The 13,985-nt window shown below is 45.1% G+C and overlaps 1 protein-coding gene across 9 annotated transcripts in view; it reads right to left on the bottom strand.

The window, feature by feature from the left end:
• The window catches only part of tnr (tenascin R (restrictin, janusin)), a 153,135-nt gene that overhangs the window by 61,987 nt on the left and 77,163 nt on the right, over positions 1–13,985 (bottom strand). For all 9 annotated transcript variants that reach the window (XM_048539986.2, XM_048539987.2, XM_048539984.2 and 6 more), the window contains one exon: positions 5,650–5,835. In XM_048539986.2, the coding sequence (XP_048395943.1) occupies positions 5,650–5,835 (186 nt within the window). The remainder of the gene's footprint in view (positions 1–5,649; positions 5,836–13,985) is intronic.

Consider the following 13,985-nt stretch of genomic DNA (forward strand, 5'->3'; position numbering starts at 1 on the left):
AGCCTTGATAGCCCTGTGTCAAGAATTCCATAGATTGACTACTCTGAGATAAGCTCCTCTCATCTCCATGTTAAATACGTGACACACTTCTCTGAGATTTTTCATTTCGTTTTACCATTTTTCAATGAATCACCAGGTCTGCAGAAATTCTGCAACTTCATTAAGCCCCTTTGCACACTCATGTCAGAGCCCATATGCCACAAGTTCAAATTCAAAATTTCCAAACGCAAAAATAAGTAAAATTAAAATATATGCAAATTTCATACCTTCCATTAATGTTATTTTACATATACACTAAAGACTCTCTACTCTATGTCCTCAATCACTCTCTTTCTCACTCATCTCCAAGTTTTCAAACTGTATCTGCTGGCATCCAGTACTAGTTATAGAGTCATAGAGATGTACAACACTGAAACAAATCCTTCAATCCAATTCATCCAGGCCAACCAGATATCCTAAATAAATCTAGTCACATTTGCCAGCATTTGGCCCATATCCCTTCATACCCTTCATATTCAGATGCCTTTTAAGTGTTGTAATTGTCCCAGCCTCCACCACTTCCTCTAGCAGTTTATTCCATACACATACCACTGTCTGCATGAAAGGCCACCTCTTAGGTCCCTATTGAACCTTTCTGTCTCAACTTAAACCTATCCTCTCTCTAGTTTTGGACTCCTCCACCCTATGGAAAAAAACCTTTGTCTACTCACCCTATCCATGCCCCTCATGATTTTATAAACCTCTATAATATTAGCCTCCTATGCTCTAGGAAAAATAATTCCCAGCCTATTTAGCCCCTCCCTATAGGCCAAAACCTCCTACCCTGACAACATCCTTGTAAATTTTTTCTGAACCCTTTTATGTTTCACAACATCTTTCTCAAGGCAGGAAGATTAGAATTGAATGCAGTATTCCAAAACTGGCCTAACTACTGTCCTGTACAGCCACAAAATGGTCTCCAAATGTACTGACCAATAAAGACAAGCATTCTAAACACCTTCTTCACTATCCCTCTAACTGCAACTCCATTTTGAAGGAACTATGAACATGCATTCCAAGGTTTTTTTGTTCAGCCACACTCCCCAGGGCCTTACCATTAAGTGATTAAGTCCTGCCCTGATTTGCCTTTTCAAAATGCAACACCTTACCTTTATCTAAATTAAACTCCATATGCCACTCGTTGGCCCATTGGCCCATCTGATCAAGGTCCCATTGTACTTTGACATAACCTTCTTCGCTGTCCACTACACCTCCAATTTTAGTGTCATCTAAAAACTTACTAAACATACATTCTCTGTTTGCATCCAAATCATTTATATAAATGATGAAAATCAATGGACTCAGCACTGATCCTTATGGCACACCACTTGTCATAACACCACTAGTCTGAAAAGCAACCCTGTACCACTTCTAACTTCTAACTTCAAGCCAGTTCTGTATTCAAATGTCTAGTTCTCCCTGTACTCCATGTGATCTAACTTTGGTAACCAGTGTACCATACGGAATCTTTTCAAAAGCCTTACTGAAGTCCAGATAGATCACACCCACTACTCTTCCCTCATCAATCCTCTTCATTACTTCTTTAAAAAATGTCAACCAAGTTAGTGAGACATGATTTTCCATACATAAAGCTGTGTAAACTATCTCTAATCAGTCCTCACCTTTCCAAATACATGTAAATCCTGCCCCTCAAGATCTCCCCCGCAAAAACTCACTCACCACCAATATCAGACTCACCGTTCTATAGTTTCCTGGTTTTTCCTTACCACCTTTCTTAAATAGTGGCACCACATTAGCCAACCTCCAGTCTTTTAGCACCTCGCCTGTGGCCATCGAAGATACAAATATCTCAGCAAGGGGCTCAATAATCACTTCCCTAGCTTCCCACAGAGTGCTAGAGTACACCTGGGGCACTGTAGCCTCACAGCGCCAGGGATCCGGGTTCGATTCCAGCCTCGGGTAACTGTCTGTGTGGAGTTTACACATTCTCCCCATGTCTGCATGGGTTTCCTCCGGGTGCTCCAGTTTCCTCCCACAGTCCAAAGATGTGCAGGCTAGGTGGATCAGCCATGCTAAATTGCCCGTAATGTTCAGGGGTGTGTGTGTTATAAGGGGATGGGTCTGGGTGGGATGCTCCAACGGGCGGTGTGGACTTGTTGGGCCGAAGGGCCTGTTTCCACATTGTAGGGAATCTAATCTAATCTAACCTGATCAGGTCCTGGGGATTTATACATTTTCATACATTTTAAGACATCTAACACCTCCTTCTCTGTAATATGAACATTTTTCAAGATGTTTATTTATTTCTCCAAGTTCTGTATCTTTCATATCCTTCTCCACTGAAAACACGAATGCAAAATGCTCATTTAGTATGTCCCCATGTCCTGCAGTTCCACACAAAGGTGGACTTGCTGATCTTTAAGGTGTCCTATTCTCTCCCTCATTACCCTTTTGTCCTTAATGTATTTATTGAACCCCTTTGGATTATGGTTAACCCTATTTTCCAAAGCTATCTTATGTCCCCTTTATGCCTTCCTGATTTTCCTATGTATTCTTTTACTGCCTTTACACTCTTCTAACAATTTATTCAATCTCCGAAATCTATACCTGACATATACTTCCTTCTTTCTCTTCACCAAAACCTCAATTTCTCCAGTCATTCAGCATTCCCTATATTTACAAGCCCTGTCCATCACCCTTAAAGGAATGTAATGTCTCTGGACTCTCTCTATTTCATTTTTGAAGGCTTCTCACCTCCCATCCATCCCTTTACCTGCGAATATCCACCCCAAATCGACTTTTGAAAGTTCTTGTCTAATACCGTCAACATTGGCATTACTCCAATTTAGAAATTTAACTTTTAGATCTAGTCTATCCTTTTCCACTCCTATTTTAAAACTAGTTGAATTATGGTCAGTGACCCCCAAAGTGCTCCTCCACTGACACCTCAGTCACCTGTCCTGCCTTATTTTCCAAGAGTAGGTCAAGTTTTCCTTCTTCTATAGTAGGTATATATATCCATGTACCAAATCTGAAAATTTTCTTGTGCACACTTTACAAATTCCTCTCCACCTAAGCCCTTAATGCTATGGCAGTCACAGTCTATATTTGGAAAGTTAAAATCCCCTACCATTACCCACCTTATTATTCTTACAGATAACTGAGATCTCCCTACAAGTTTGTTTCTCAATTTCCTTGTGACTATTGGAGGGTTTTATAGTACAATTCCAATAAGGTGATTGTTCCTTTCTTATTTCGCAGTCTCACCCACATAACTTCCCTGAACGTATTCCCAGGAATATCTTCTCTAAGTACAGCTGTAATGTTATCCCCCATCAAAAACAGAATTCCCCCTCCCGCCTTGCCCACCTTTCTATCCTTCCTATAGCATCCATATCCTGGAACATAAAGTTGTCGGTCCTGTCCATCCCTGAGCCATGCCTCTATAATGCCTTCGATATACCAGTCCGATGTTCCCAACCATGCCCTGAGTTCATCTGCCTCATCCGTCAGGCCTCTTGCATTGAAATAAATGCAGTTAAAATGATCAGTCTCTGTGTTGTTCCTGCCTGCCCTTGACTTGCTCCTTTTTCCAACTGCACCAGTGTCAGACTGTTCCCTTGTCCCATTATCTCCCTTGGTCCCAATCCCCCTTACTAGTTTAAATCCTCCCAAGCAACTCCATCAAATCTCCCTGACAATATATAAGTTCCATTCTAATTCGAGTGCAATCCATTCATCTTATACACGTCAGTCCTACCAAGAAGAGATGCAAATGATCCAAAAATGTAAATCCTTCTCTCCTGCACCAACTCCTCAGCCACACATTCATCTGCTCTATCCTCCTATTCCTACCCTCACTAGCTCATGACACTAGGCGTAATCCAGATATTACTACCCTTGAGGACTTATTTTTTAAATTCCTGCTCTAACTTCCTATATTCTCTCCTCAGAATCTCTTCTTTTCTCTTCCTATGTTGTTAGTTCCAATGTGTACAAAGACCTCCTGCTAGTCCCTCTCCCCTTTGGTGATAATGGAATAGTGTAGGCTGGATGGGCTTCAGATTGGTTTCACATCGAGGACCAAAGGGCCTGTACTACGCTGTAATGATCTGTGTTCTATGTTCTATTCTGCACCATCTCCAAGATATTCTTAGTCCTGGTACCAGGGAGGCAACACTGTCAGCCACAGAAATGTCTGTCTGTGCCTCTGACTAGAGAGTCCCCTATCACAATCATTCACTTGGAACCTGACATATCTCTTGTTACATTAGAGCTAGTCTTGGTATCAGATATGTGGCTGTCTGTGCTACATTCTCCTGAGAGTCCCTCATCCCCTACATTTTCCAAAAAAGCATACTTGTTTGAGATGGGGATAGCCACAGGAGACTCCTGCACTACTTGTCTCCCTCTCCGACCTTTCCTAAAGGTAACCCATCTACCTGACAGTATCTGCAGTTTATTTCCATTCTTGCAACTGCCATCTATCACAGCCCCTAGCTCCTGTAAATCCCCCATTGCCTCTAACTGTCACTCTAACCAATCCATGCAATCTGATAGGATTCCCAACCAAACACACTTCCTGCAGACATAATCAAAAGTAACAAGGAAACTCTTCCTAATCTCCCACATCTGACAGGAACAGCAAATCACTCTACTAAAGACCATCTTTGCACCTTAACAATCTACAGACCCAGAAAATAGCACAGTTTTATTGCTCTAAAAAACATTGCTGTTGGATAACTTAGTACCTATGATTTATATTTTTTAAAGTTTAATGAAGGCGCAGACCTCAATAAAACATATAATCATAAAAAAGTGCATTCTACTCAGTATTGTAGATTTATGAAAGAAACAGTAAGGTCACACTTTAAAATTTGCCTCTTAGCTGTTTCTTTGTTGTCAGCTGCCCCATAAAGGATTCTTCAAGGTCAGCTGTGAATTTCACTGTTTTCTTAGAATGAACTCCAATGTCCACAGATACTTGAAACTGAACAGCTGAGGCCGTCAGCTGTGCAGGTTCACTGTTTGGTCATACAGCTGTATAGATTTACTCAAAGATAATGGGAACTGCAGATGCTGGAGAATCTGAGATAACAAAGTGTAGAGCTGGATGAACACAGCAGGCCCAACAGCATCTTAGGAGCACAAAAGCGGTCTAGGCCTGAAACATCAACTTTTGTGCTCCTAAGATGCTGATTGGCCTGCTGTGTTCATCCAGCTCTACACTTGGTGTAGATTTACTGCTCTGTTTCACCTCTCGTGTGGTCCCTGCTTTGTCTCTCTTCCGCTTGTTTAAAGTGTTGTTGTTTTGACTTTTTTTCCCAAAGTTCCAAAACAAGGCAACAGCTTATAAAATAGCAATTACTGCTCCAAGAATTCAAGGGAATCAGCTCCAACACTGAAAATGCCTTAAAAAGATGTGCTGCTCTTACAGTCCCAATTACTTCCCTTCCTCCATTTTGGATTACTCTGAATGTTAGTCTGATTGTGTGCATTTGTGTATGAGTGAGTGTGAGTCGGTGTGTGTGTGCGTGCGCGCACGTGTGTGCATGTCAGAGAGACTGTGTTAGTATGCCTGCATGTGTGGGTGTTTCCGCATATATGTATGCGTTTGTGTGTACCTGTATGTTACTAACTCTTACTCACCTGTCAGACTGACTTTGCTCGTTGGCCCTATGTTTTTGGGCACAATCAATTCATGGTACTGCCCGCCTGCCAGGGTACTGTACACCACCCTGTACTTGTCAACATCAGCTTGACTGTTGTGCCATTCCACCTCTAGACTGCTGTCCCCGGGGTTCACCACACGCAGGTTCCTGGGAGCATCAAGCTCTGTGGAAGAGACCAATGAATCCAGAAGTTGTCAAAAGGCACAACAATTCACTACTTTCCCTGTTCCCAGGTCTCAGATAATGGGCGTTGCCCCTTCAGCCGTGATCTGCCAACTATCTCAGGTCTAATGATGCCACAAAGTTGGAATATTTTCCAGCTGGCTACTCTGGGGAGATCTATCGCCTGTCCGGTATACATGTGGAAAATTCAGGAATAAGTGGCAACTGCGTGGGGAGTATACACAAAGGACAGGAGTTTTGAAATATATGGCCTGTGGGAATTCCAGGAAATTATTGGAATAATCTCAAGTGATGTTGGAATTTCAAGACTAAATGGGAGTTCCACAGTGTCTGGACGCTGTGGGAATTTTGGAATATTGAAATTTTGGGGGTATTCTAGACAACTAGGACATTGTAGGAATTCTGGTGTGCCAGAACTATATGGGAATTCTGGCGTGCCAAAACTGTATGGGAATTCCAGACTGCTAAGAAACTGGAAATTCTAGAAGTTATGAGACACAATGGTGATTCTGGACTGCCAAGACTCTAGAAATCCAGAGAACTGGGACACAATGGGGATTAGTGGCCTGTGTTTAGATGTTGGGGAGAGTATATGCACCCCATACCTGATCGATTAGAACATCAAGGAGTTGGCTTATTAATCAGGGTTGAAAGGTTGAAAGATATGGGCAAAATTCAGGAATTGAGTTCCTACTTTGATAGGAACTGTCTGCACAATACCCAGAAACAGCGTTAATAGGGTGGACCACGTAAAGATGGAGATCTGAGACATTTGCAGTAAAATCTGAGCATGAAAGAGGGACATTTTCACCTCCACACAGTCTGGAGAAAACAAATTCATTGCAATCCTGAAGACGGGAAGCTTATTGGACATATGGAAGAGAGTTTTCTGGAAGTGTGTGCTCTTCAACCAGCAAGAGAACAAAGGATCTCTGATTGAATGGTGAATAAGGATTTTCAACAACATTCCAATTAGAGAAGACCTGGCCAACAGTGTTCATCACATGGTAGAACTCAAAAATAGGTTTGAGAGTGGACAAAATGAATCACAAACAAAGATTTTAAATTTATTCGAGGCATTGTCAAATATGTTAGGGACATTCAAATGACTCTTGGATAGGCATTTGGATGATAGTAAAATGTAGGGCATGCAGGGTAGGATAATAGGTCGGTACAACATTGTGGGCCAAAGGGCCTGTACTGTGCTGTACTGTTCTATGTTCATAATCTGGAGCTGATTGCGCTGATTGTTAATTGATAAACTGAGTGACAAACAGTAAGGGGTGCTTGAAGAATTATTTGGTTGGATTCAAGATTTATGTTGTTGTACCTAACGCAAACCCCTAGAAAGCTCCTGACACAGTGACCTTACTAACTGAGTGAGATGGGTTCTGTTGGTTGAAGTGATGAAACTCTACACACCAATATCCGGGAGGCCAGTTAACACCACAGGACTTGGAGACTATCATAGTCACTGACCTATGCTTACCTGAGGATACGCATCGCATCCCGTTTGTTGAAGCTACACTTCATAAAGGTCAACCACTCACCATCCAGAAATTCAGGAATTAAGCAACTAATATCAACAAGAAAAGTGAGAGGTAAAAGAAAATTAAAAGAAATAACTCACTGAAATGCAAAAAGAAGCAGAGAGCTTCCATAAATTGGGATTGGGATAGAAAAAAATCTAAAGAAAGTAGCAAAAACAACATGCAGGGATTACAAGGAAAAACATTTAGAAGACAGCCAGGGCAACATGGAACATTTTTACAAGTGTACTAAGAGACAATCAATGGTAAAGCGTAATGTGGGCCAATGATTCACATCACAGATGATACTGGAATTGAAAATCAGAAAATAGCAAAGTTTATAAAATAGTCTTCACACTAGGAGTTAAAGCTCAGTCGAAGTGAGATTTGGTTAAACTGAGAAGTAGTAATGGAAAACATAATAAGATTAAAGATAGATAAATCTCCAAGATGTGAGATAACACAGTGTGGAGCTGGATAAACACAGCAGGCCAGGCAGCATCAGAGGAGCAGGAAAGCTGACATTTTGGGTCGGGCCCCTTCTTCAAGAATGGGGGAGGGGCAAGAGACTGCTGAAATAAATAGAGAGAGGAGGGGTGGGGCTAGGGAAGGTACGTGGACTTGTGATAGGTGAGCGCTGCGAAGGTTTGGTCATGGGATGAGGCCAGGGCTGGGGAGATTTTGAAACTAGTAAAGTCCACATTAAGACCATTGAGTTGTAGGCTCCAAAGGTGGAATATGAGATGCTGCTCCTCCAGTTTCTGACCGGCGTCATTGTGACACTGGAGGAGGCCCAGGATGGATATGTTGCCCAGGGAGCGGGTGGGGGAGTTGAGATGGTTCACGACTGGAAGGTGTTGTCATTTGTCGCAAACAGAGTGCAATTGCTCTACGACCCAGCCTCTGAGCATCTGCTTGGTCTCACCGATGTAGAGGAGGCCACATCGGGAGCAGCGGATGCAGTAGACCACATTGGCGGCCTGCTGTGTTCCTCTAATTCCACACTGTGTTGTATCTAACTCCAGCATCAGCAGTTCTTACTATCTCTCCAAGAGATGGTTGTTTGCAGAAATTCTATCTCCTCTAATCATGGCCTTCCAGACCTCTGTTGATCCAGAAATAGGTCTGCAGTAAAATGCAAGGCTTATCAATCTAACACCTATTGCGGACAAGTTACTGGAAATAGTTGTTAGAAACTGAGCAGTCAAACAATTGCAAAAGGACTAAAGAGAGTTCGTGATGTTTAGACACGTGCAGTGTGAGGTCATTACTGTTTATGGTATTTCAAAGGTGAGAAGGCATAAGGTGTGGATGAACTGGGAAATTCCCCAGACAATAAAACACTGAAAGTTGGTGAGTAGTCAGTTAATGGGATAATGGCATATTGGCTTTCATCTCTCGGACAAAGGTGCAAAGAGTGGTAGTGATGATCCAACTGTACAGACTTCTGTTCAGATGTCACCTCAAATTCTGGGTTCAGTTCTGGCTTCACTCATCAGGGAATAAATACTGAAGGGATTGCAGGACAGCTTCATCAGAATAACCCTGGGCTCAGTAATGAGGAGAGATTGTATAAGTGGTTAGTCTATCCTCCAGTACTAAACTGTAATAGATGATTTAAGGGGAGTTGAGGCAGCTAGGAGTGAGAAATTTCCACTGGTAAGGGATGCAATCTACAAATATAACCTTGACATTTTAGGTAGGTCATCAGGCTGCAGCTTCTCATAAATCCTGGAAATCTGGAAGTCTCACCCCAAAGTCGCTGCTGAAATTATAAAGGGACCTATAAACATTTCAAAATTGAGGATGTTATGATTTTGTTCAATAAAGTGATTAGGGCCATGAGAATAACTTGAGTGGATCAAGCACTGACAGGAGCGCTATAAATGATTCTGAATGGTAAAATCATTGGTTATTCATGGCACATAACTGAAGCAACAAGCTTTGAAAGCGGAACAATAGAATCCCAGAAGTTGGGAACAAACACAAAGGCTATTCAGCCTCTTGTCTCTCTCTCTCTCTCCTGCCTCTGACAGAATGCCCGAATGACTCAATGCATCATGCACATGCATGATATTAAATTATCATTCCACCATTCCCTTGGTTGGTCCACATGCAGTCCCTGCAATGCCCTTTCTCAAAGATACAATCAAACCCAGGCACAAGAGTTTCTGTCAATTCCACATTCATACCTTTCAAGACAGAAACACCAGATTTAAGTTTATCAGGTTACTCAAATATTAAAAGGAGCATCTTCCAAACACTCCGAGGATAAGGACAGCATGGGGTTAGATACAGAGTAAATCTCCCTTGACAGTCCCAGAACAGAGACAGCACAGAGTTAGATATAGGCTCCAGCTTCCTGAACTCTGGCCTCATCAAATGCTCCCATGACAGATACAGCATGGGGTCAGATCCAGAGTAAAGCTCCTTCCACATTGTCCCCAACAAACAATCCAAGGACAGGGACAGCATGGTGTTACAAACAATGTAAACATTCTGCCCTGGAAAAGAGCCAATTCATAGATGCATTCTTTTTGACTGAATGAGATGAAACAGTTTTCTATGAAAACTCAGCTTGCATCTTGACTAAGTTGAATCCACATTTATTATGTGAAGGTTGATGTGTGACCAATCCAGCTGTCCAAGTATACTTCCAGACAGGAACAAAAACAGAAATTGCTGGAAAAGCTAAGCAGTTCTAACTCTGAAAAATCAAAGTCAATGCTTCCGGTCCAGTGGTCCTTCATCAGAAGGAAGAGGTCATTGGACACAAAACATTAACTCTGATTTTTCTTCACAGATGCTGCCAGGCCTGCTGAGCTTTTCCAGCAACATGTTTATGTCCCTGATTTACAGCATCCACTTATACTTCCATACAGGATGTTTCTGACACAGAGTACCCACAGATTCACACATGATTCAAACACACAGAAATACACCAAGATTTACATGCAATGATCACAATGCGGGAGTACATGCAGATCAGGCATGATGCTTTGCCAGAGTCAGGCACTGAACGTATGATAACCTGCTTGACATTAATAGCTATCAGTGAGTCTGTCTGCAATGTAACATGAAAGTCCAGTCCTGGCTCCATCACTCGTGGTAAACACAGAGGAGCTGGCCAATTGTCTGTAACAAGACCCAGATATGCCAGCAGAATGAGAAGCTGAGGGCTACAGGAACTTAATAGAGGGAGATGTGAGGTGATGTATTTCAATGATACTGTTCAAAATAATGTACAAAAAAGCGGGACCTGGGAGATCATGTACAGCAATCACTGAAGGTGTTGGATAATAAAATGTGAGGCTGGATGAACACAGCAGGCCAAGCAGCATCTCAGGAGCACAAAAGCTGACGTTTTGGGCCCAGACCCTTCATCGGAGAGGGGGATGGGGAGAGGGAACTGGAATAAATAGGGAGAGAGGGGGAGGCGGACCGAAGATGGAGAGTAAAGAAGATAGGTGGAGAGAGTATAGGTGGGGAGGTAGGGAGGGGATAGGTCAGTCCAGGGAAGACGGACAGGTCAAGGAGGTGGGATGAGGTTAGTAGGTAGCTGGGGGTGCGGCTTGGGGTAGGAGGAAGGGATGGGTGAGAGGAAGAACCGGTTAGGGAGGCAGAGACAGGTTGGACTGGTTTTGGGATGCAGTGGGTGGGGGGGAAGAGCTGGGCTGGCTGTGTGGTGCAGTGGGGGGAGGGGACGAACTGGGCTGGTTTAGGGATGCAGTAGGGGAAGGGGAGATTTTGAAACTGGTGAAGTCCACATTGATACCATATGGCTGCAGGGTTCCCAGGCGGAATATGAGTTGCTGTTCCTGCAACCTTCGGGTGGCATCATTGCGGCAGTGCAGGAGGCCCATGATGGACATGTCATCTAGAGAATGGGAGGGGGAGTGGAAATGGTTTGCGACTGGGAGGTGCAGTTGTTTGTTGCGAACTGAGCGGAGGTGTTCTGCAAAGCGGTCCCCAAGCCTCCGCTTGGTTTCCCCAATGTAGAGGAAGCCGCACCGGGTACAGTGGATGCAGTATACCACATTGGCAGATGTGCAGGTGAACCTCTGCTTAATGTGGAATGTCATCTTGGGGCCTGGGATAGGGGTGAGGGAGGAGGTGTGGGGACAAGTGTAGCATTTCCTGCGGTTGTAGGGGATGGTGCCGGGTGTGGTGGGGTTGGAGGGCAGTGTGGAGCGAACAAGGGAGTCACGGAGAGAGTGGTCTCTCCGGAAAGCAGACAGGGGAGGGGATGGAAAAATGTCTTGGGTGGTGGGGTCGGATTGTAAATGGTGGAAGTGTCGGAGGATGATGCGTTATATCCGGAGGTTGGTAGGGTGGTATGTGAGAACGAGGGGGATCATCTTAGGGCGGTTGTGGCGGGGGCGGGGTGTGAGGGATGTGCTGCGGGAAATACGGGAGACGCGGTCGAGGGCGTTCTCGATCACTGTGGGGGGAAAGTTGCGGTCCTTAAAGAACTTGGACATCTGGGATGTGCGGGAGTGGAATGTCTTATCGTGGGAGCAGATGCGGCAGAGGCGGAGGAATTGGGAATAGGGGATGGAATTTTTGCAGGAGGGTGGGTGGGAGGATTCCATCCCCTATTCCCAATTCCTCCGCCTCCGCCGCATCTGCTCCCACGATAAGACATTCCACTCCCGCACATCCCAGATGTCCAAGTTCTTTAAAGACCGCAACTTTCCCCCCACAGTGATCGAGAACGCCCCTGACCGCGTCTCCCGCATTTCCCGCAACACATCCCTCACACCCCGCCCCCGCCACAACCGCCCTAAGAGGATCCCCCTCGTTCTCACACACCACCCTACCAACCTCCGGATACGACGCATCATCCTCCGACACTTCCGCCATTTACAATCCGACCCCACCACCCAAGACATTTTTCCATCCCCTCCCCTGTCTGCTTTCCGGAGAGACCACTCTCTCCGTGACTCCCTTGATCGCTCTACACTGCCCTCCAACCCCACCACATCCGGCACCTTCCCCTGCAACCGCAGGAAATGCTACACTTGTCCCCACACCTCCTCCCTCACCCCTATCCCAGGCCCCAAGATGACATTCCACATTAAGCAGAGGTTCACCTGCACATCTGCCAATGTGGTATACTGCATCCACTGTACCCGGTGCTGCTTCCTCTACATTGGGGTAACCAAGCGGAGGCTTGGGGACCGCTTTGCAGAACACCTCCGCTCAGTTCGCAACAAACGACTGCACCTCCCAGTCGCAAACCATTTCCACTCCCCCTCCCATTCTCTAGATGACATGTCCATCATGGGCCTCCTGCACTGCCACAATGATGCCACCTGAAGGTTGCAGGAACAGCAACTCATATTCCGCCTGGGAACACTGCAGCCATATGGTATCAATGTGGACTTCACCAGTTTCAAAATCTCCCCTTCCCCTACTGCATCCCTAAACCAGCCCAGTTCGTCCCCTCCCCCCACTGCACCACACAGCCAGCCCAGCTCTTCCCCCCCACCCACTGCATCCCAAAACCAGTCCAACCTGTCTCTGCCTCCCTAACCGGTTCTTCCTCTCACCCATCCCTTCCTCCTACCCCAAGCCGCACCCCCAGCTACCTACTAACCTCATCCCACATCCTTGACCTGTCCGTCTTCCCTGGACTGACCTATCCCCTCCCTACCTCCCCACCTATACTCTCTCCACCTATCTTCTTTACTCTCCATCTTCGGTCCGCCTCCCCCCTCTCCCTATTTATTCCAGTTCCCTCTCCCTATCCCCCTCTCCGATGAAGGGTCTAGGCCCAAAACGTCAGCTTTTGTGCTCCTGAGATGCTGCTTGGCCTGCTGTGTTCATCCAGCCTCACATTTTATTATCTTGGAATTCTCCAGCATCTGCAGTTCCCATTATCACTGAAGGTGTTGGCACAGTTTTGAGATTTTGGTGTAAAAAGCAAATGGCATCTTGGGCTTTATGAATAGACATATCGAGCCTAAAAGGATGGAAGTCCTCCTCGATCACTATAAAACACTGGTTAGGCCCCAACTAAAGGATGGGGTAGGATTGGAGCCTACACACAAAGAAGGATGAGAGGGTCCTTGACAGTGTGCAGGAGAATGGGTCCTGTGACAAGGGATTTAACAGACAAGGTTCAGTTGGAGAAGCTGAGGTTGTTCCCCAAGATGCAAAGGAGATCAAAGGGAGATTTGCTCGAGATGGATGGCATTATAATGGGTTTGGACAAGGGAGACAAGGAAAGCTGCTCCCATTGGCTGATGGCGCAGAGGCAACGGGATCTAGATTGAAAGTTTCATTCAGGAGATATGAGGGGAGGGAGGAATGTGAGGCAGAACATTTTTCCACTGGGAGTGGTAAGACCCAGAACTCATTGCCCACAGAGGGGGTGGAGGATGGAGGGAGAGACAATGAATGGTTTCAAAAGGAAACAGGATGGGCACCTGAGAGAAATAATCTTGCAGGGTAATGTGGAGAGAGCAGGCGAATGGGACTGACTGGATTGCTCCACGGGGAACCAGCATGGGCTGGATGGGATGAATGGACTCTTTGTTCCATACAGACCTTATTACTCAATAGCTCTCAAACAGTAGACACGAGGATGCGTGTCAAG

This window comes from Stegostoma tigrinum, chromosome 8, assembly GCF_030684315.1.
Source record: "Stegostoma tigrinum isolate sSteTig4 chromosome 8, sSteTig4.hap1, whole genome shotgun sequence".
Classification (NCBI taxonomy): Eukaryota; Metazoa; Chordata; class Chondrichthyes; order Orectolobiformes; family Stegostomatidae; genus Stegostoma; species Stegostoma tigrinum.